Source organism: Eupeodes corollae, chromosome 1 (assembly GCF_945859685.1).
Source record: "Eupeodes corollae chromosome 1, idEupCoro1.1, whole genome shotgun sequence".
Classification (NCBI taxonomy): domain Eukaryota; kingdom Metazoa; phylum Arthropoda; class Insecta; order Diptera; family Syrphidae; genus Eupeodes; species Eupeodes corollae.
The window spans coordinates 56,533,566-56,557,939 of record NC_079147.1 but is presented as its reverse complement, the minus strand read 5'-3'; the positions used below and the strand labels follow the sequence as shown (position 1 = coordinate 56,557,939).

General features: G+C 33.8%; 2 protein-coding genes across 3 annotated transcripts in view; both read left to right on the top strand.

The window, feature by feature from the left end:
- LOC129940151 (acyl-CoA Delta-9 desaturase) overlaps positions 1–6,272 on the top strand; it is a 31,233-nt gene extending 24,961 nt beyond the window's left edge. The window contains exons 3-6 of the mRNA XM_056048402.1: positions 4,951–5,081; positions 5,137–5,528; positions 5,596–5,771; positions 5,831–6,272. Of these exons, the coding sequence (XP_055904377.1) occupies positions 4,951–5,081; positions 5,137–5,528; positions 5,596–5,771; positions 5,831–5,994 (863 nt within the window). The 3' untranslated portion in view covers positions 5,995–6,272. The remainder of the gene's footprint in view (positions 1–4,950; positions 5,082–5,136; positions 5,529–5,595; positions 5,772–5,830) is intronic.
- Positions 6,273–10,639: 4,367 nt separating this feature from the next.
- Positions 10,640–22,627, top strand: LOC129952843 (acyl-CoA Delta-9 desaturase). 2 transcript variants are annotated; one of them, XM_056065702.1, is made up of 7 exons: positions 10,640–10,810; positions 15,626–15,906; positions 15,979–16,109; positions 21,513–21,718; positions 21,773–22,062; positions 22,127–22,334; positions 22,476–22,627. In XM_056065702.1, the coding sequence occupies exons 2-7, from the start codon at positions 15,684–15,686 to the stop codon at positions 22,540–22,542; spliced, it is 1,125 nt and encodes a 374-aa protein (XP_055921677.1). In that variant the 5' UTR covers positions 10,640–10,810; positions 15,626–15,683; the 3' UTR covers positions 22,543–22,627. The 2 variants fall into 2 exon arrangements, with proteins under 2 accessions (XP_055921677.1, XP_055921685.1); XM_056065710.1 differs by lacking the exon at positions 22,476–22,627 and having other exon boundaries at positions 22,127–22,338.
- Positions 22,628–24,374: the final 1,747 nt, after the last annotated feature.

Sequence of the window (24,374 nt, the reverse complement as noted above, 5' to 3'; positions counted from 1 at the left end):
ACATAGGATACGGTTATGTATGGAATAACACTCTTTTGTTGAACTTTTCCATGACCATTCTGCATAAATGTGGCTGAATTTCGATGATGCAGCGTTGAATCTCCTCCTTTAATGCACGGGTGGTTGTGGGCTTGTTGACATACACTTGTGATTTCAAATAACCCCATAAAAAGGAGTTTAATGGTGTTAAATCACATGATCTAGGAGGCCAATTTTGATCACCGAAACGAGAGAGTACACGACCTGGAAATGTCTCATGCAGTAATTGAATTGTTTCACGGGTTGTATGACATGTGGCACCGTCTTGTTGAAACCACATATTGGACACATCAATATCATCCAATTTTGGCGGAAAGAACTGTGTAATCATGTCGCGATATCGAGCACAAGTAACAGTCACTGCTTGACCAGCATCATTTTTAAAAAATATGGCCCAATTATGCCTCCAGCCCAAAATGCACACCATACAGTCACGCGTTGTGGATGCATTTGTTTTTCGACAATCACATGCGGCAATTTTGGTGATTGACAAGGCCATCAAGATGAAAATGTGCTTCATCGCTTAGAATGATTTTGCTCGAAAAATCAGGGTCCATTTGTTGATGTTCAATAATCCATTCAACGAACTCTCTTCTCTGTCCATGGTCATTAGGCTTCAATTGTTGTGTTAATTGAATTTTGTAAGCATGAAGACACAGATCTTTGGTGAGTATACGCTGTAGAGAGGTCTTGAAAATTGCAATTCTTGTCCAAGACGTCGAATTGAGGTTCCTGGATTGTCAGCAACACTCTCACGCACTGCTTCGACATTCACATTTGAACGGCTTGTTTTTGGATGACCAGTGTGTTTGGCGTCTCCAACGGATCCAGACTCCATGAATTTTTCTATTAATCTCTTCACAGTTGACGAAGTTAAAACACTATTCCGACCATATTTTGTATGAAATTTTCGAACTGCAGCCGCCAAGCTTTTACTTTTTTTGAAATATTCTTTAATAATGAAGACACGTTGTTCTATCGTGTAACGCTCCATTTTTAATAGCCCTATACTGTTAGCTGTCAAATTGCTTTTTTTCAGGGTCGCCAACACTTCACTGCACAAATGGCGGCAAATTCAAATCTTGGGTTAATTTCGGGACACCCTTTACTATATAGTTCCTCATTGGAATTATAATTGGCCAATAAACACGTAAGATGTTCTTAGTAAACGTTTATTAAGGAAGTTCTGTAGTTTGCTAGTAATCGTTGCTGTCATTTTACAGGGGCTGCAATCGAAAAAAAATACTTATTCGACGGATTATATATATTTTGGAAACTACTGGAAAAATACAAATACCTCTCCAGTTTTCTTCCTTTTTTGCGAGCTAGTCAATCAATCCCTATTTCCACTCTTCGGGAGTGGGGAGTGAAAGACACTTAAACAAATTTAACTAAAACTGCCATTGGTCGAAAACCATTATAATTCAAGACTAACGTGTTACGAAATTCTGAAAGAACATATTAAGTTTGGACCATTCTTTACGGGAAACCCTGTATGAGTCCAAATGGGTCAAATCGCAGTCCCGAGATGGTCTAGTAGTTAATAACATAGTTTTGAAATTCAGTTAGTTCCAGGCTAAAAATCTGGAATCTCGCAACCGTTCTTTGCTTGTCAACATAGCTTTACTTACTTACTTAAGGGGTGCTACAGTCCGGAGTGGACCTGGGTCTCAACCAACATGCGTCTCCAGCCAGCTCGGTCCATAGTTATCTGTCTCCAGATTCGCACGCCAAGTTGGTTGAGGTCCTCTCCCACCTGAGTCGCAGTCTTTCTCTTTCTTTATGGTGCCTCAGCACCATAAATGAGAACCGGGATGATGAGTGTCTTATAGATGGTGATTTTAGATACTCGTGAGAGGGCTTTACTTCTCAATTGCCTTCTAAGTCCAAAGAAGCAGCGATTTACAAGAGTTATTCTTCGTTTGATTTCAGCGCTGGTGTCGTTGTCTGTGTTAATAGCGGTGCCTAGGTAGACAAAGTCCTTAACTATCTCAAAGTTATAACTGTCCATGATGACGTTTTGTCCAATACGACGTCGTTCAGTGTCCTTTTTTGATGACAGCATACACTTGGTCTTGCCCTCATTGACCACTAAACCCATCTTCTTCGCTTCCGTCGCAATGCTCAAAAACGCTCCACTGACATCACGCTTTGATCTTCCAATTATGTCAATATCATCTGTGTATCCGAGTAATTGGATGAACCTTTGGAAGATTGTGCTTCTAGTGTTGACAAATGAATTTTGAACAATTCTTTCCAGAAAGATGTTGAAGAAGTCACATGGCAGTACATCGACTTGTCTAAAACTTTTTTTGACATCAAATGCATCGGTGAGATCTTTTCCGACCTTGATAGAGCAGCGTTCCTTCTCCATCGTCATTCTGCACTAACTAATAAGTTTGACAGGGATGCCAAAACTAGAAATTGCTCTGTGGAGCTTTTCCCCATTGATGCTGTTATACGCGGCTTTAAAATCGATAAATAGTTGGTGAGTATCGATTTGAAGCTCCTGGGTTTTTTCCAACATTTGCTGTAGTGTGAAAATTTAGTCAATAGTCGACTTTCCTGCTCTGAAGCCACACTGCAAGGACCTATCAGGTTGTTGAGGAACGGCTTCAGACGTTCACATAATACGGCAGAGAGGATCTTATATGCCGTTACGTTAAGGAGACTGATGAATCTGTAGTAAGCGCAATTAAGAGGGTCTCCTTTTTATGTATCGGGCAAACTATGCTGAGATTCCACTCATCGGACATGCTTTCTTCCGACCATATTTTGCAGATGAGTTGGTGCATGCTCCGTACCAAGTCATCACCTGCTGCTTTGAATAGTTCGGCAGCAATGCCGTCAGCTCCAGTAGCTTTGTTTGACTTAAATTCAGATATAGCTATCTTCACTTCGTCAAGGTCGGGTAGGCGAAATTGTTGATCTGCATCGCCGAGGTTGAGTGGTTCTATCTCTCTTACAGTGGAATTCGGTTCGTCATCTCCGTTATATAATTTGAAGAAGTGGTCTTTCAACATCGACTGCGGTTATACTAAGGTTCGTAGCTGGTACGCTTGGGAGTTTTTTTTTACCTTTTGGTAAAATTTACGACATTCATTCCTGTTGTGACATCCCTCTTTCTCTTCGATCGCGCGTTTCTCATGCTCTCTTTTTTCCATCTAAGATGCCGGTGTTCCTCTCTCCTCTTCTGCTCGTATAGCTCGAGCAGTTCTGGTTCTTGTGTGCAGTGCCCTTTTGTATGCCTATTGCTTCGTTGCGTGTGCATGCCGGCATTCGAGATCAGGAGATTTCCATGTCTTCTTGTGGATATTGAGATGTGTCACCTTCGTACTAGCTACCACAACGTCTCGCCCCGCAGTGAAATCGATCAGCCTGAATCCGTTGACGGAGGTGGTGTCGTGCAAACTGTATCTTCCGATTTTGTCGCCAAAGATGTCTTCTCTTCCTAGCTTGGCATTAAAATCTCCTAAGACAATTTCAATGTCATTGCCATTGCACTGCTCATATGTCTTGTCCAATAACTCGAAGAATATGTCTTTGGTGTCTTAATCTTTCTCCTCTGTTGGGATATACGCGCATATGAGGCTTATGTTGGCGAATTTAGCCTTGATGCGGATTGTCGTGATGCGCTCGCTCACACTGTTGAAACTCAAGACTTTTTGCTTGAGTCTAGTTCCAACAACAAATCCACAACCAAATAGACGCTGTCTTTGTTCTCGGTAGCAGTCGCCGTAGTATATATCGCAGTCTTTTAGCCTTAGTGGAAACACCTCGAATTTTGAGCTTCTGGGTTAGTTGAATCTTGTACGGGTGTAGGCCCAAGTCCCGATTCAAAATTTGCATTGAAGACTGGAAAAAACAATCTTTTTCCACGGCGAGGAATAGATTGCCTCAGGTTCTGCTGCACACTTTCACTTTGACGGACCGCGACGATGTTCTCGGCTGATCTTTGTTTGCTGAACAAATTTGGCCACCAAACGTTGAAGAGTCGCTCACCCTCAACACTCATTTTTATAATAAAGTTGTATCATTTGAAGGTGCTGTTTAATCGTGTAACGTGCCACGATGATTTGGCTTAGACAATTGAATAATAAACAAATGATTTGACAGATGTCACCAAAACGAAATGGCCGCCACGGGGTGCCAAAATGTTCCCGCGCCAATTGAAAAACCCTTTAGTACAAACAAGATGGTTAACATGCAAAAATGTATCCTAGGCGTAAAAGGTTGACCTGTTGAGATCGATGGCGATTTGCATATCAGAAACAGCTTTATTTGTCAAAATATCCTATGATTCCAAAAATTAATCATCATGTGGTTCACATTGTTTAAAACAGATTTTTTGAAATTTTGAGACAGCTCATGACCCAATTTGAAACTACTCCAAGAATTATGTGACAAAAATCCATTTTTCTAGAAATATTTAAAAAGTGCTTTGAATTTAAGAGCTTTTAGCTAGAGTAATGCTTACTCCTTTATTTGCTTTAGTTATTCATTACTACGAGCCCTAATTGATATTCTATTAAAATTGTTTATAAAATGAATAACTTTTCTTTTTTTCTATTTATAAAGTCTCAATCAAAAGCTAAATAAAAAATAGAAAAATCACAATTCATGGTGCGGCGCATTCATTGTAACAAATTGTGTCACTTATCAAGTTCGTTTTCGTTAACTTGAAAACTACGCTAAGTCATTATGGCGGCCTTGACTCATCAAAGCCACCACAAACAACATCGAAACAATATTTTTGTTGTTTTTGATTCATTTTGCATTTCGATCTTTGAACTTTTCTATTGATCTTAATCAACTGTTTCATTGAGAATAATTTCTAAAATGATTTGTTTTCTATGACTATGACGACTTGTATATTACTTTCTCATAAATAGCTTTTACTTTTCATTCTAGCACTTTTGACAATTTGGTGTTCTGGAGTGGGAATCACCGCTGGAGTACATCGTCTGTGGTCGCACAAGTCCTATACGGCAGCACTGCCTTTGCGATTGCTTCTTATATTTCTCTTTACCGTCTCTGGACAGGTAAGACTGCGATGTTATAATAAGCTTAATTTTTGACATATTATTTTCTCTGTAGCGTGATGCATACACTTGGGCGCTAGATCATAGGATACATCATAAATTCTCAGAAACGGACGCCGATCCTCATGATGCCAGGCGTGGATTCTTCTTCGCTCATGTCGGATGGTTATTCTTGACACCTCATCCGAAGGTTGAGGAGAAACGCAAAGTGATCGATATGTCAGACTTGGAGAACGATGGCGTGGTGATGTTCCAGCGAAAGTGGTACATTCCACTGTTTGCCTTGATTTCCATTGGAATTCCAGTTCTGGTGCCATGCTATTTCTGGAATGAAGATCTTTGGATGTCCTTCTGGATTAATTTCAATATGAGATTCTGTGCAACACTGAACATTGCCTTCTTTGTGAATAGTGTGGCACATATGTGGGGCCGGAAGCCTTATGATAAGTTAGTCGTATAGTAATGACTACTGTTTCAAAAGATTGATAACCTTTTATTTCGTTTTATTTGTCAGGAACATAAGCCCAGTGGAAAGTCCATTCGTGTCTTTTATTGCCATGGGTGAGGGTTGGCATAACTACCATCATGTTTTCCCCTGGGATTATAAGACCAGTGAATTAGGCAGTTACACTCTCAATGTTACTACTGGTTTCCTCGATTTCTGCGCCAAGTTAGGCTGGGTAACTGGACGTATGTCTTCTTTTACTTTTATATATGAACTTTAACTTAAACACACTTTAATTTATTAGGCAAATCAGTATCTCCGGATATGATTGCTCGACGGGCTGCCAAATGTGGTGATGGCTCACATTTTTTAAACGATGCTTTTGCTCATAAGGACCAAGTTTGGGGTTATGGGGATAAAGATGTCTTGAAAGAGGATGCTGCAGAATTGGCAACTATGATTGACTAAAAGAAGACTTTTTTGGTAGTAGAATAATCAGCTACTAACAAACACATACACAAAACTATATATATATTAACTATAACTAAAAATGAGGCTTTTACGTATTATGTTATAAATAAAAAAGTATTTCTTTAATGTTTTAAGTGTGCTTTTGGTGCTTTTATATACAAAAAATAAACTAAAAAAGTAAAGAACATTTAATTTAAAATAAAGTGTATTATATGAATTTGCAACTTTTAAAAAAATATAAAGACCAATGTAATTGACATTCAGATCTGTTCAAACGTTCTTTCTCTTTTTTTAAAAATGTTTAAGGACTAACTTTATTTACTAGATTCATGTGGTATCACAATGGGCCTTTCTCTTGGCCTAAGTGTGTGGATTCTAAATCCGAAGCCACGTTAACCTAACCTAACCTAACCTACTTTATTTACTGCCAGGACAAAGATTAGATGCCTCAGATGACTTCCTTGGGGTTCCCCAGTTGTGGCAAAGACGAGTTTTGAAACGGAGAAACGAAATAGACCTCCTCTCAATTTCATGTCCATTCTCAAGAGTCATAAAAGTTTGGGCAACAAATTTTATGAGCTTTGTAGTCATTAACTAACCTTTAAAAAACTCATGTTAAACAGGTGGAAATATTGATTGATTGATTGTCGAAGTAGATTGAGGCATTCATAAGAACAGAGTCTTGGAATACATTTTTAAAATATTTTTTAATGAATTGGGAAAATAAAGGAATCTTTCCAGTTATCCTGAAACACGTAGGTACCGCGAAAGGAATAAAAGGAAAAGAGCAGGGAGAGGTTTGGATAAGACATGTACACATTTCTTTAGATGAATAGATAAGACACCATCAGGGCCGGGACTAAAATTATCTTTGAGTTTATTTATTTTTCAATAATTAAATCCTTGGTTTTTTACTGAAACCGAACGAAGTTTGAAGAAAGCAAATAAGTTGGATATTTTCGTGTTGTCAGAAAATGTGGGTTTTGAATAAAAGAATCATATTGTAAGATTGACATCCAATTATTTAAAAAATATTTTGGATCGTACAAGATATTGTTTTCAACTTTACTGACGTAATAGTTATAAAGTAGTATATTTAATCCAGAGAAGCGATAATAAATGATGACATAGAAATGCTTTAAGAAAGTAGAGAGTGAAATCTTTTTAAGGCTACATCAATGTTATAATTCATCGATATAATGTCAAATTGATTTGTCTTAAGAGTTCATTTGAATTGGTGATAAGTTTGGTCTACGAAAGTTCTTATAAGAGCCATCTGATCTATCGTGATATCTCTTTTAGAGAAACAAATGATTAATAGAGGGCAAAGGTGATCGAGTATTGAAAGAAAGTATTAACTTTCCCAAGCTACAGGTAAAGAAAAATTATCGAACTACGAAAAAAAAATATAAATACTACCAAGAAACATTCAACGTTCCCCTCTTTGGTACTACGTTTGAAAACTGACTTAAGATTATTGGCCCTTAAAAAAAAGTAGTTTCGTGCTTTTTGATTCTCATCGGATAACATGTTGAGACTGATCCAGGTTGGACATAATTTGTCTTCAATTGCACACACAACTTCTTTTAATAAACCGAGGATTGTGACAGACCTAAGTCAAAATATTTTTCTACGCTGCTCTTCTAACTCCCACTAGTAAAAAATCTAAGGGCAGAAGTTAATTTTAGTATAGCAGGGATTAAGGAGGTGCTTACATTTTTAAGTTGGCCTTCCAACTTGTTTAATACGAAGACAAACGCTTCCTTATTCAGTCGAAAATATGATCTAAAACTTAAGAAATATATTTGAGGTAAAAAACTTCCATGGTACTACTGGAAGTTCTACTTACAGATTATTTGGGAAGGGAGTTCCAAGAAATTAAAGTTGTCTTGAATATTCTTTGCGCAGTTGAAGCATTCTTACTTTTTGTCTGTATTATTCGTTTTCTCCTGAAAACAAATCTATGTTGCTTATAATTTTATTTTATTTTTATTTAATAGTAGCTTTTTACCCGTGACTTCGCCCGCAGTGGAGAAATTAAATAAGTATGAGAGATAAAGGGTGAGTGTATAATAATAGAAATGAGTCAATATAATAACTAAATTTTATTGCTTTTCAACAATTTTCAAAAATTACTACAGACAATGAAGTTTCAACACCTTAATATATGCTTATTGAAATGCAACAACAAATGTTAAAATATATTTCACCGTAACAAAAATAAATAATTCTGAATTCTAAAGAAAGAAGAGTCCACCACTGCCGGAGTCTATTTTACGTTAAACTTGATGGAAAACATGATTTTGCTCTGGAAGTAATTGATTGTTCTCGATTATAATTAGCGTTTTATTGTAGACATGTTCATTGAAAGTAATGTCCGTCTGTATTTGCTGCAGTTGATGTGAAATATTTTCAGCCATGTATTCTTTGTACTTATTCCAAAGAGTTTGAGGGTTAGAAAGACCGCAAGTAGATAAAGACGTAGCGTAAAGTTCCCTGATTTTATCTGGCGATCGGCATTGTACAGCTTCCTCCATAGTTTCATCCCAATGATTGACATTTTCTAACAGTTGCCGAGCTTCACATACTTCTCGGTAGGTTTGACATTCCTGACCATTGACAATTTTAAGTTGTGTAAAGCTAATTGGACCTCTAACATGATGCAACAACATGTACGGTAAATATAGACAAATTAGAAACAGTTGAAACTATATTCAATTGAATTAGATATTGTCGTCACCGTCGGTAATACAGTGGGTTGGTATTACAGTATTCAGGGTTAAAACTTCATTACTATGATGCTAGATGGCGTTGAAGTAGCTAAATTTGACTGTATTTTGACAAACAATTTTCTTATTTTTCATAATTTTTTTTTAATAAAAAGTATCCTATGTTACTTCTAATACCTTCAAGAGTGTATGTGCAAAGTTTCATGATGATCGGTTAAGTAGTTTTTGCGTGAAAGCGTAACAAACAAACTTACATTCGCATTTATAATATTAGTATGATGTTCTAGGGAAATAGCCAGTTGCATTCCTTCCCTTTAACAATTCAACCGTAATACCCGTAATTCTAGGAAAGTCCAATAGTTTACCCTTGAGACCTAATTCGGATGTACTGTTAAGAACAGAGATTCTTTTTTTAGCCGCAGTACCCGAATGGGGAATGCTTTACCTGACTCAATATTTCCCACTCATTACATTGTGTAGACATTCAAAACCACTGTGCATCGTTTTCTCCTTTCGAATCCTATCATCATTTGCAGTTACTCGCACTGTGTTTAATAATTATAAGGGTATTCATAACCCCTTTAGTGCGCGCACAATATAAAAGAAAGCCTATGATTGCGATTAAAGAATTATCTCTTTTTGGCATAATGAAATCTTTTACATGTTATTGTGTTTAATGTTTAACTCCACAAACGCTTAATTAAAAGTATACTAATTTTATAATTATAATTTTATAATTTACAACGTACAACTTACGGCGCGGCGGCGGTGGCGGCAAACAAAAGTAACAAACAATAGTTATGAATAAGAAAAATATTTTTTGTATTAAATTTCTGTTTATTATTGTTGACAACAACTTAAACAATTAATCTTTGATAGTTGGTGTGGTAATGGATAAGTGGGTACTAGAAAAGCAAGTTTACGCAAAGCATAACTTTAATTGCAGTTAATTTCTCTCGAATTACTCCATACCTACGCGTTCCAGATTTCGAAGCTTCTTCGAAATGTGCGGTGATTTTTGTGTATCTAAAAGAAACTGAAATCATTTTTTTGTGCATAATATTGCAAATATCTTTCAATCTTTTCAATTAAACGTCATGTCATTGATTATTATTTACATTTTTAGTTGTTTAATATTACTTGACCTTTTATTAATCAATCTTTCTTGATGTTGTTCTTACCTTAAGATAGTTAATTGTGATGCCTCTTATTAAAATATGATTGCAATAGCAATAATAACAATAATCAAAGCTCTGTAGCATTAAAATAGGTACAAAACTTATCATTTTTAGAAGTTGTTGCAATCCAAATCTGTTTTGTAAGTTGGAAATATTAAACATGTTTATTTATTATTTAAAAAAAATGTGCTTAAATGTTAATCTACCAGGCTTCAAAAATGTTAGTTTCGTAGGAACTATTTTCACAAAGAACGGAGAGAATGAATATTTCATTCATGAATATGGCAATGTACCTTTTTCACATATGATTAAGAACTTCAAAGTAGATATATTTAAATACCCAAAGTTCAAGTTCAAGAAGGATCAAATCAAACACATTTCCCTAGACGAGTATAATTATTTTGTTTTACATTTTTTAAATTTTAAAACAACTAAATAATGAAACCTTTAATTAAAAGAAAAAAAAATAATTAAAAAGTTGTGCGTCTATTTTAAGTAGGATTCCCTCCCGTTTCGCACTTTAATCAAACTGACCAGTGACCATTCACCACATTATTAACATGGAAAAGTATTTTTATTTTGTATTTATTTGTTATTTTTCTTTGCTTGAAAATTTTATGGTGCACCTTTGAGCTACCTTACGACTTTAATTACACCAGGTAAGAAATAAAATAAAAAATATGGAAACTCAGCTCCGTCGTTTGCTGATCGTAGCTTGTAATTCACTTTCGTCCGGTAAGTCAACGCGATCGCACTCGAAAGGGATTCCATTCAAAAATTTAGTCAAGACATCAACATTAAGGAAAACCTACAACAACAAAAAGTGCTGTGATATACATTTTTGTTTTTTTTTTTTCATAAAATTGATTTACTTTTTCTTCTTGATTATTGTGCAAACCAAAAAAGGTAAAAATTAAAACTAAACAAAATGTGTGGTGATTTAGAAATTGTAATGTTGTTACAGCTAATTTAATTTTAATGGATTATGATGGAAGCTTTAAACTTAAAACTAGACTTTGGATATTATGTTGTCTGTAGTTACGAATATTTGAGTTAGTAATTTGAGATATGTTTATGGCATTTTTTTATATTTTCGAAATCAGTGTTGATTTTATGCCTTGTCGTGGAAATATGTTTATTTGCAGTTCACTGTTTATACATATAAATGACGCAACGAAAAATCACGTACATTTGAATTACGAGTATTCTTCAGACACTCAGTTTTTCCATAAATCAATTATTGAGTCTTTGTTCAAGAAGCTATAACATTGGTGTTTTGAAAAGTGTAAATGAAAACAATTACAGTACCTTACAATTTTGTATCTATTTGCATAATATTAACATTTTTAGAGAGTTCACAAATATTGGAAAAGCTCAACTCATGGTTATTTATTTACTTAACTGCACTTTGAGTTTTTGCACAAAGTGTTAACTAAGTTTAAAGTTCAATCGACTTAAATCTACGTAATTGCTTCGTATATAAGCTATCAAATGCTTTATTTAATAGAAAAACAATGTGCATTCAAATAAAAACGATCGTATTGGTATCAATTTAATTTGTTGTGTCTATTGACTAAAAATAGGGTTTATCCCTGAGAAATGTTTGAAATAATGGATATATGGCACTCCGAAATCACTGAAACAATTTCCTACTTTTTCATTATTACATTGAAATTTAAAAAAAAAAATGGGTCTACAAGCTTCAATTGGGCACCTAATCGGTTGGGTACCCACAAGTTTCATAATTCTTTTTTCCATAATTATTAAATTCACCCTGAATTTTATCAATGATATTGATTTTGTCGGCTATCAAGGTTAGTAATTGTGGTCTAATGATGAGTAAATATGATTCTGAATAAGTGACTATTATGAAACAATGCTTACGGGGTCAAATCATATGGTTTTGGAAGGACTATTTGCAGGGCCGCATTTAGAGGTTCTGAGGCCTCGGGGCAAAAAAGAAGCGGAGGCCGCTGCACCCCAAATTATTTTCAAAATAAAGTAAACCATTTTTTTCACTCGAATTTTTCAATAAATAATTTATTGTAAAACCAAGTTGATTCCTTTAGTATTGAAGAAAAAAGAATTGTCCTAAAATTAAATTTTGCGAACTTTTTTCGCCGAAAAATCGTTGATGATTTCGTTTAAATCCAGTTATCGAAATACATTGTTTTCAATGCTCAAGAGAGAAAGCATCGATAGACGGTTTTGTCCTATCGTGGTTCGAAGTCTATTTTTTATAATTTTAATTTTTGAAAATGAGCACTTTGCAGTGCAATTTGTTACCATCTAAACCAAATACATTCTCAATGCAATTTCGAGGTTTGGGAATGCAGCTCTGAAATTTTGATTTTCGAGAATTTGGTAATAAAATAGTTCCGGCGATTGATCTGTTCCATAGTCCTTTTCCTTTTTGTATGAGTCAATCAAAGACACGAATTGAACCAACTTATTACCACGACTAGGCTCTAAATTATCCGGATAAACTTTCACCAATACCTCTGTTGCAGCATCCATCTTTTCGATGTGATTCAGGAATCCAAATCTCGAACGCACAGCTTCATTGTCATGCAATCTTTCAGTAAGAGAAAGGGATAGCTGGTCAATCACTAGGATGAAGGCATATACTTTGTATATTTCCTTGGGTGACAGATTTGCGTCTTCTGTCTTCCCGTAATCAAGCGAATTTCACCTGACATTTCTCGTTCTGGTGCGGGTGCTTGATTATACATATTCATTAATGAGTATTTTTTTTGGCTGATTGCTCGTATTTATCAAAATCATTTCGTTTGGGTTCCACGAATGATTTCAATGATTCTAGTGCACGCATTACCGATTCAGCAATCATTTTCGGGTCTTGCAACATCTTGTTTATAACGTTGAATCACTCCAAGATATCGTTCCAAAATAATGCAAACAAAGCGGTTTCAAGACCACTCATCTTCTGTAGAAGGTGCGTTGCGTCATTCGTCACGATGTCTTTTTGCTCTTTATTGAAAGAAATGCTGGTTAGAGCTTCTTCGATTTCCTAATACCCGTTGACTATGGATTTCGTAGCTTCAGCTCAAAAAGAGTGTTGATGAGCTTTTTCACAACTAAAAACTGACCGCTTTTCTTCTCCTTTCTCAATCATATCTCTGTGCTGCTCTATACTGGCTGTGAAAAACGTGTATAAATTCTGCACGAAATCAAACAATTGAACAGCCGATGGACAAATTACCAATTATTCAATAATAATTGATTTTTCCACGAATTGAAGAACACCGATTCTTCATATACAGCTATTAATTTATATGTATATACGAAAAAAAAATTCCAGACACGGAATCGAATACCCAACCTCTAAGGCTGCGGGCAAGTACCACCCAACTGAGCCATTAACCGATATGGGTACTCCCTAAATATGGGTAGTGAATCAGAACTGCTTCTTATCAGTGCCATTTTGATATTTCACTAATTGCCTGATTGAAGGGATTAATATAATTAAATAATCATGCATGTACCAAGTACTGTAGGCTGTAGGTAAAGGTAAAAGAGCAAAAAAATTACATATCAAAGGAAAAGATGTTTACTAGTGTTTATTAGTTGCAATTTGAAACAAACATTTTCCAAACTCTCTATTTTGGGGCCCCCCGTTTGCCCTCCTTTAAATCCGGCGCTGCCTATTTGCATCGTCCCCAAGTAAGCTAAACATCTTAGAAAGATGAACTATTTTATAAATTAATTGAGGGCACATAGCGCGACCCTGTGGAAACAACTTGTTGTCATTTTCCAATGAAATTCACATTGCATAATTGGTCACACGGAATTAATGTTTTTTTTTGTTGGTGTTACAAACAAAAGAATACTTTCTTAAAGGATTAAGACGTCTTAAATTCGAATCTTGCCCTTAAATTTTTCTATCACATGAGGTTTTTGAAATATGTCCCTTTTAAAGTGCTAAAAACAACCAAAAACGGGGGTATCAAGTCTAAGTTTAAACTCAAAATATGTCTTAAGAATAAGTTGTACGATGACTTGGAAGCATAAATCTTTTTCTTTTAGATACAATTTAAAGAACTTTAGTGACTTACTTAGTTTCTGGAAATTCTCATTAGTTATGAATCTTCATTTGCATTTGTATGAAGCTTGAAGAAAAACTTGACTTCGACACTTTAATACATTTGGAAAATACGTTTTGCACTTTATTTTTGGTGCTTATTTCGAATCCAAACACTAATTTGAACTTTTTATTGTCTATTTTATATCTCAAAAACTTGATATAATCGGATTGCTTAGTGTCAAAATAGATAGTCTCAAAAAGCCTTATAAACGTTTTTTTTTCAAATTTTAAGTGATATCTCAAAACCCTGACGTGATACATTCATATTGTAGTCGGATTTAAATTAAGGCCACCAAAACCTATAATGCCAGTAATTCTTGACAGTTGTCCTTATTTCACTTGATTTTTTTCACGGCACCTATACTCAAACTTATTCACATTGTTGATATATTTGTCTACGATGTGTACCAACGGTCGCAATGATATCTTTTTATCCATATCATAATGAAACAATAGATGGCATTTCATTATTTGACAGATGAAGCTTTCATAAAATTGCTATTATTACCTTTAAAATTTTTGAAAAAACAATGAATGACGTACTATATCACAGATTTAACGTCATTCCATACTGGTGAATCAAATTGCAATCATTTAACTAATCTAAATTAGTGCCTTAAGTATAGTTTTATTGCCAAACAAATATTTTTGTTTGCGTATTTCGAGAGTCAGAGTTAAACTTTAATTTTCTGACGGAAGCTTTTGAAAGGAAACGTCATTGGACAACAAACACGTTTTTTCCAATAGACTATTTGTAGACGCCTAGATTTGAGGTGTTGTAATAGGATCTCCTTCCAATTTTATAGTTTAAAAGACAAAAATGCATAATGAAATATCAAAACAAATAACAGTTAACTTAAGAGAGTGACTATTAATACCCAAAATTGGAAGAGAAGAAGTGTAACATTAAGAGGTTTTTTATTGTTGGAAGGAGGTTTATGCATTGACACTTCGACTACTCCTATAGGATCAAAAGATCTCTGCATCTATTTCGGTTTGCTGCCTCGTGCTAAGCGAACGTGGGCTTCATTAATTTAACACACAATTGGACAATCCAACGCAGCTGTTCAAGATCCCATCTTCTCTAATGGGTCATAATTGATTGGTAAAACCAATCAAAGGATGTACTCGCATGTGTTAACAGAAAAGGCTTAGAACTATGTGAAATCAGCAATTTAATAACACGGATTTTAAAAGCAATTGTATAATATTGCATTTTGAATTATTTTGGATTGATCATATTCCATTATTTCTTGAAATAAATTTTTGAATATGCTCATTTTATTTAATGCGCATCATTCTTAGATATTTATTTTTTAAAAGTATAAAATACTTGATTTTACATTGCCAATAGGAAGCCCAATCCAGCCAGCCCAGCCACACGTGTTAGGTACAATTAAGCAGTTTTAAGTTCTTGAATTTATTACCTATGCTTTCCAGTACAATATTCTAATGGATTCAATTGTTTTGTATGTAAAACTTAACCTCTTCCGATGACCTGTTAAATTTTTTTAGTTGAACGTGAACATTGTCTTTTGTGAAGGTTTTATAAATTATTCATTTAAATGTTTTCTTACCTTCAAAATTAAATTTATTTTCCCTGATTTTATTTTATACAGGGAGAGGTTTGTGTGAAGAGTTTTCGAAAAGTTGAAAATATACTCAACGAAGACAAAAATGGAAACCACAGATTTGGGTAAAAAATCCTTAAATGTTGAAACATCAACATCATCATCTTCGCCAAAGGAAAATGAACAAAATACCTCAAATTCAGATTCTGGAAAGGTCAAAAGAGAAGCAAGCTGGCCTTCAGTTTTATTTTATATTCATTTAAATATTCTTGGCCTTTATGGTATTTTCGTCCTTTTAACAAATACATCGATTTTGACAATTTTGTTTAGTAAGTATACATAAATAAGTAATAAAACAAAAATTGTACAAAATTTAATTATTACTTATAATTTTTAAACAGCTTTGGTATTAAGTTTGATGGGAATTTTGGGTGTAACAGCTGGAGCACATAGATTATGGGCCCATAAGACATATGAAGCGACATTTTCATTGAAAGTTTTTCTTATGATCTGCCAAACGTTAGCTGGACAGGTGAGTTTTAAGAATTTGTACTAATCAAATTTCTTTATTTATTATTTAAGTATGAAGAAAAATAGTACCTGCACTCAAATCTCAGTTTTTAGAGTAATACCTTTATTTTTCTTTGAATAAATTTTTAAGAAAAATTTCAAATATTTAGAATCTTAATGTTAAATTAGCATTTCCTTAAGTTGCTGAAGCATGAAGTAAAGGTTCTACTTTCTTGAGAACCCATGTTCATGTTTTAAAAGTTAAATGTGCTTTAAATTAATTCATGTAGAAAGCAGTTAATTTTTTTCAAAAGGATCTGGCTTTCTTGTAAGCAGCTCCTTTTATTCCTTCCAAGAATTTAATTTGTAGTTCTTTTGGCCGCTTTATTTACAAAAATAGGGATACACTCTTCAACCAATCGAAAAAATAAAAATAAATATTTATGTTAAAGTTACCTATTTAGAAAGTTATTGGTTCCTTTAATATCAAATTCAGTGAGATTTACAAAAGCTATTTATTTGTTAGATACAATATTTTTTTACATAAAATAGCACATTGATCATTTAATAAATACATTTATTAACGATTATACGATCGCATTATCGAATTTTTGTTACAAAAGTTTTCTAATTGTCAATTGGAACCAAGGCCTTTAGATTTAACACCATTAGATGTTTTTCTTTTTGGGTCCACGTTTTTTTATAATAACCGTACAGTCAAGGGAATACTACCCTTATTATGCAGGAGAGCAGGAAAGGGAGAGACGGTTTTAAAAGATTGTGGTAAGGCATTCCACATTCTCGTAGTACGGCTGAAGAACGAATCTCTGTATTAAACAGTACGGCCAAAGTTGGAGCAGAGCATTACTATGAGATCGAGTTGTATGGTTGAATTGTTTAAGGGAAGGACGAAGCTGGCTATTTCTCAAGAGCATAAACCGTTAAAGAATCGGTAAAAACAATGAAAAAATAAACTTTACGACGATGTTTATTGTTCAATACTGTCCAAGAGGCTTAAGTAAATTGCAGGAACAAAAGTAAATACTCAAGCTTTTGACGTATATAAGTCTATTAGCTAACAGCCAGTTCCGAAGAAGAGACAAATTACTTGCATCGCCTTAAGAAACGAAAACACTATGCGAAATCTTTAGCGACATCGCGTTATGGACAAAAGGTGATTGGTGACCGAGAATATCGATATGTTCAGTCTAATTGATGCAAGTGCCATTTATGGACAATGGCTTTAAAGATAGAAGATACAAGACAGCATTGGATCTTCGAAGCATTAAATTCAACGCGTTTTTTTTGTGTTCCAGATTGAACAATCGAGGAAGAGGAAGAACTCTTCATTTTTTTACAAATGACGAAACATTTTGACTTTCTTTGGGACATTGCAGTATTTTTTCGTCGTAATTTTTGTTCATGCATTAATTTGGTCCGTCGAATATGGGAACTGTCGCCCCTTTTTTGGCTTACTTGCACTTTTTCCGGCTTTTAGCAACGGAAACTTACTTTTTTAGCTTTAATTACGTCTTAACATCTCCAGTAACATGCGTTTTCCCCAAGTCTGATAATATTAACACAGTTCGGGATTAAAGTTCTCATTCTCAGAAGTATAAAACTTTGTAATTATAAAGATCCTGTTGGCTTTCTCGTATTGCCAAGCGGTTCTCTTACGAGCTCTTTTTTTCACTGGAGAGTTTTGACACAACAAACAATGATCAGATGTGCCTAGAAGAGATAGAACACTAATAGTGTACTTATCAGGTTCTGAGGTAAGAAACAAGTCAAGAGTGTTTTTTCGTCCGATATTCGAGTAGACTCGTTCACCAGCTGAATTAGGTGGTTTATTTTAGCGAAAATCTTAGCACACAATCGGGTTTGGTCTGGCCTGGTCTTCATGGCTTCGAGCCGATGATACATCATTGGTTCAAAATGTAAAAGATTTATTTAATGAAGTAACCGAGTTAAGAATTTCAAAAGTCGAATGTTAAATAATTAGTTCAAAGAATTCGTAAACTTTCCATTTATTTTAATAAAACTTGTTAAAATTCACTTAATAATCACCCACAGAAAATTATTGTAATCGGTCCGATTAGCCAAATTAAAAATGTTAACATTTCTAGACGTTTCAAGAGCCATACAATCTAAATCAATAATTTGTCTGTGTGTTCGTGTGTATGTACGATCGGGATACCATTTTTCGTCTTCTATGTTTCAAAAACCAGTATTTCAGATATCGACTTCAAATATATGTTGTTTCAAAGATAATAACATAGAAAGATGCAGATCAACAAATTCGATGGATCAAAAACAAAAGAAGGGGTTGGTGGAGGGGTGTACTCTGAACGACTGAAATTATGTCTCTCATTCCGCCTTCCCAATCATTGTAGCATGTTCCAGTCGGAACTTTTGACGATAATATCCGAATTTTCTCTGATAGCCCGGCCGCTTTCAAATTTCTGGACTCTGTCTCTCTGACTCTATAACAGTCCATAACTGTCGATCATCTGCATCTCTAATGGAGATGGCAGTTTAACAGTTTAATATTCACCTTTGCTGGGTGCCGACATTCCAGGGAACTGTAAGGCAGATGAACTCGCCAGGAACGGTACAGTACAGCCCATCCTACCACGTTTGGCAAGTACTGGCATACCAATCGCTACTTGTAAACTGCTGCTAATGCAAGACGCTGTGAGGAGTGCAGGCACCAGGTGGAACAGCATCACCACGTGTCAAGTCATAAAAAACATCTGGCCAACTCTGGATTTAAACCGTTCAAGGTGCTTGCTATCTCTAAGCAGATCGCATATCAGCTCCATAATAGGTGTCATAACCCGACACTTTCTTTTAGTAAAGCACGCCACGAGACTAGGCGTATTCTCAAATGACTTTTGCAGAAGCTGTATGGACGAGAAAGAGGAAGAAACGGTTCTTCATCTTCTCTGCACATGCCCTGCTCTAGCTCGAAACGCAAGAATTAAATAGGAGAATTCCTCTTTAACGATCTAAACGATCTAAATCATATCGGTATAATCAGCCTCTCACGTTTCGTATGGGACTCAAGCTGGTTCCATTGAGCTTAGGAGGAAGCCTCAAGATTCATGTGGTATCACAATAGGCCATTAAACTGGCCCAAGTGCGTCCGTTTCCATCTTGGACAGCCACTATAACCTAACCTAACCCAAAAAATAAAAACATAACTAAAAGTTGGTAAAAAATTGTTTTTCGACTTAAATTACTTCTTTTTAAAATAAAAAACATTGGCTTTAAACTAATTTCGACGTATAGAAAATATTGTTTTCGATATTCAGTTAAATTTGCATTACATTTAAAAAATAGTACCCAATATGTTAAAATTAACATTTGATTCTCAATTGGCGCATTCAATAATGTAATCATTACGTAGTGAAGTCATTCTGATTGGCTACTTGCAACTACAAAATGAGTTAATATTCCCCTCCGAAGTAGTGTAAGAATTTCGGCTACAAATTAAAAGGAGAACGATATTCACATTTCAGAATCACCTGTTCCATAAAAACACAAGAATTCAAAATGCAATAAATCGTTCAGTATTCAAATACAAATATAAATCACTGAAGTTATGTATTAAATTTGATTTTATTGAATTAAAAAACACAAGGATTATTTAAAAAGTTTCTTATTTTATATATTTGCATTTGTCAGTTAGCTTTTAAGTGCAATTTTTAATCCATAAAGCTAGTTAAATTTTTACTACGTGGTCACTAAATTTATGAATGAACGAATATCTCGTGCTAAAAAAAAGTATTGACTTCAAAATGATTTCATTCTGTGCTAAATTTTCTTAGAAAAAACCATATGTATTTATAAATATTTAAAGTAAAAACTTTTAAGAAATGCTACTCAAATTTCCAAACATTGGTTTGCGACTAAAAATCTCGTGAACATAAATAAATAGACAGAAGTGCAAGGATGCCAAGAGCTCTGTGCCACTCGCATCCCAGCCTCATTTTACTTAGAATTCCACTTTACAATGATGAAATAATCAAAGTAATAATAATAAAATAATATCAAAATAAAACCTCTTATTGAACAACCCTATACTCAAAAAATAATGATATTTATCGAAGACTAAAAAATTGAAATATGGCTGCAATTAAAATTTCTCTTGATTTATTTACAGGAAGTTATTGCAATGGGTACGATATGTCGAATTAAAAATGTTGAAATTTTTCGACATTTTAAGGTCCTTAGAGTTGAAATAAAAGATTTTTGGAAAGGTGTCTGAATTGACAGTTTTTTTTACAAAATATGAAAACCTAAAAAAAATTATAAGAGTTGGTAAAAAAAGATTTTCGACTCAATTATCTTTTCCAAAATTATAAAAATTAGCTTTATACTAATTTTATCTTATAAGAAATATTGTTGAAACATTCGATTAAATTTTGAGAAAAATCGAATTGTCAGTTTTGAACAAAAAAATACCTAAAAAAAATAATAAAAGTTCATAAAAATGTATTTTTGACTCAAATATCTTTCCATCCAATATTCAGTAATTTTTTATAAAAATCTAACTGTCAGTTTTTTCATAAAAAATTAATATCTTCAAAAAATAGTACGCAAAATTGGTAACAATTGATATTCGGTTGTCGATATCTCGTGAATTATAAAAAACATTGGCTTCAAATTAATTTTTTTCATCCAATTTGTATTTTTTTTGTTTTTGTAAAGTTGGTAAAAATTAGTTTTCGAATATTCTATTCTATTTAAATATATTGGCTAACAGTAAAAACAAAAACAAGTTCTCTCTTTATAAAACAAATAATGTTTAAAATATAATACAAATTATTAAAATCAGATATAACCGCCAACAGTTCTACTGTACGTTGAATTCAATACGCAAACCATTTAAATCTCACTAGATTTACATTAATTCAAAAATTCGTTAAGTTTTTCCCCAACAATATTCCAAATGATTTAATATAATTTTGACTTTGTTTTAATATAAAGAATTCGAGTGGTGTGTATTTTTGTTGGTCATGTTCTGTCGGATCGAGTTAAAATTTCCTACATTTACTTGGAACTAAAATTCAATTCATTTCAAATATTTATTAGTTAAAATAATTTAAAAAATAACCGTCACACGGATTATCTTAGACACAAACCAAAAATGCAAACAGAACTGTGTAAACGCAGCTCAAATATTCATCGTTAAGTTTATCCTAGGCATAAACCATAAGCTACAAAATACTTTAAAGTATATCAACTGTACAAAATATTTTTTCAAAACTGCTTTAAATCGGTTGTAAATTACAAACTACAGTATGAACACAAATTATTTCTAAGATTCGAATTTTATGAACAAAATAGTAATTTAACAAAGAAGTTTCACTTGACTTTCCTTAAATATTTGTAATAAAAAAATAACTTTCTCTTCTCCAAGGGTCCAATCTACAACTGGGTGCGTGCTCATCGTCTACATCATCAAAAGTTCCGTACAGCCGATGACCCTTACTACAGTTCGACGGATTTCTTCTCGGCTCAGGTACGAGCCCAAATTGAGAGCTTGACCCCTGAGCAAGAGAAGCTTTTAGCCACAGTTGATATGTCAGACTTGGAGGCTGATAAAGTAGTGATGTTCCAAAAGAAGTAAGTTCCTTCATTCATTTGTTCCTTTTGAAATTCTTTGAATCTTTTCTGAAGGTTCTATTGGGTTTTGTACTTCTTCTTGCACGTCTTGTTGCCAATCAATGCCCCCTTGGAATACTGGGGTGACACCATTCCAGCTGCCATATTCGTCACATTCTCTCTGCGCTACTTGATTGTTTTGAATGTTTGTTGGCTGATAAATTCAGCACACTTCGTGTGGGGATTGAATAAGAACTTCAAGCCTTCAGATTCGAATATGATATTTATCATCACCAAGAGCTATTGGCCACACTATCACTACCTTCTGCCCTGTGATTATCAAACTGGGGAATTCGGAGACTATGGTAAGAAGAAGATATATTTAATAGTCTAACTCAAGACTATAGATTCTTTTCTTTCTTATTTCAGCTGAAGGCTGTACCACAGCTTTCGTTCGAGTATTTGCTGCCTTAGGAATGGCAACTCAACTGCAGACCATTACCACCGAAGCTGTGAGGAAGGGACTGACGACAGCGGTCGAAAGTGGTAAATCAATTGTAGACTGCATTAAGGAAGCAGCTGTGGTTGAGCAAGCAAAACTCCCAGAGGACCATTATCTGGATAAGAGCAAATTTTTGTAATGAAACAATAATCATTTATTCGTATACACATAACTTAATCCAATTGGCAAACAAATTTAAAATAATAAATTTTAAAATTTAGTTTTTATTTTTACATAAATTTACAAACAAAATTTTTCATGTACCTAAATTTATAGGGAATATTTAAAGCAAGCAGCTGGAAGTTCTTTCGATGGGAAATTTGAGAGAAGGAAATATGACTAGAGATCTTGAGAGAGAGACTGAGGCTATATTTTCAAAATTATGGAACATAAAATAAATTAACAACAAAATCTTTGTGTACCATTGATTTATACGATTTTATTAATGCTTGAATATTTTGGCTTTTTGCTGTTTCAAATTTAATGTTTGTTTCAATTCGAGATTCTAAACTTTACTGATTTGGGGAGTGAGTAAGCGTATATGTTAGTCGAAACACAATTTTAGATTTTTCTATTAACCTTTCAGCATCGATGAAAAACAATATTATTCTAATTTATTGTCAGAGGAACAATCATTAATTTTATTTTCCATAATTTTCCATATTGATGATTTTGGTTCGTTCGATTTTGTCTTATTGGAAATCTTGAAATACTTTAATGTTAACGGTTCCGTTTGCACTTTTTTATGAACAGAACACCCTTTTTCGACCCTTATAACTTCGAGAAAAGTAAGTAAAATTTTTAAACTGTAAAACATTTTTTTAACTTCCCATAGGAAGTTATTGAATTTTAACGTTTCTCGACGTTTCAAGGCCCGAACCTAGAGTCGAAATGAGAGATTTTTAGAGAGATATTTGTGCCTGAGTGTGTAAGTACGTTCCTATGTCCGTAAGTTGGTTAAGTTTTTTTCGTCGCCAATACCTCAAGAACCAGTAAAGACATTGACTTTAAATAAATTTTGTCATACAGATAATAATGCAGAAAGATGCAAAAAGGACTCCCAAAAAAGTTGAGAAATTGATGATTTAAAAAAAGGTAATAATTTTGGCTAACCAAAATTGTCTCATGAATCGCTAGTGACTTGAATTATATTTTAAATTATATATTATAACGTGGAAGAAGTATATTTTTGAAAAAAAGAATACAATTAACGTTTTTTTCATAAATCAAAAAAACTGACAAAAAATTATTGTCACATCGAATATTTTCAGAACAATATTGATTTTATCTCCAAAATAATTAAATGCAACGAAGATTAACCTTTTTGACATCTGGTAAAATTTTGAAAAAAAAAAAATCGAATTGACATTTTGTTTACAAAAAAAAATAAAAACTTAAAAAAAAAAAACTACTAAAACTTTGTAAATACATATTTACTTTCGACTCAAATATCTGTTCAAAAATTGAAAATATTGGCATTAATCTTATTTTATCTCACAGAAAATATTGTTTTCGACATTCAGTAAATTTTGTATATAAATGCAACCGTCAGTTGTTTTATCCAATTTGTATTTGTTTATATAAGGAATGAAAACTTTTAAGAAATGCTATACTAAATTGGTTTTCGGCAAAAAAAATCTGGTTAACAAAAATTGATTTTTTAATCTATTTCTATTTCATCTGCATATGCCAACAATTGTTGGTAATTTTAAAATTTTTTGGAATAATTCAACTGACAACTTTTTTAACAAAACACTTAAACCTACAAACCTTTTAAGCAAGTCAAATCGGCAGATGGAATGAGAAGTTATCAGCGTGGTTCGCATCCCAGAATCTTTTTTCAAAATAAAATGATGTTTTCAGGATGTGGAGTTTTTTAAAGTCTACTTCTTAATATGCCTACCATAAAGGCAAATCGTGCTAATCATGCTGATAAGCAGAATAATCAACTTAAAACTAGGCAACTCTTCTGCTAGAAGATTCGTTAGTAGAGGGACACATCGCACACAAAACCAATTTAGTCCTATTTTCGAGGAAATAATAAACTCCATATGGTTCTCAGACGAGGCTTAGTATTTGGGTCTTATCGCAACAAATTCATTGAGTCTCATGCTGTGCGTGCTGTGGCTCCATCTTGCTGAAACCACACGTTCCTAACGTTCATTTCTTCGAGTG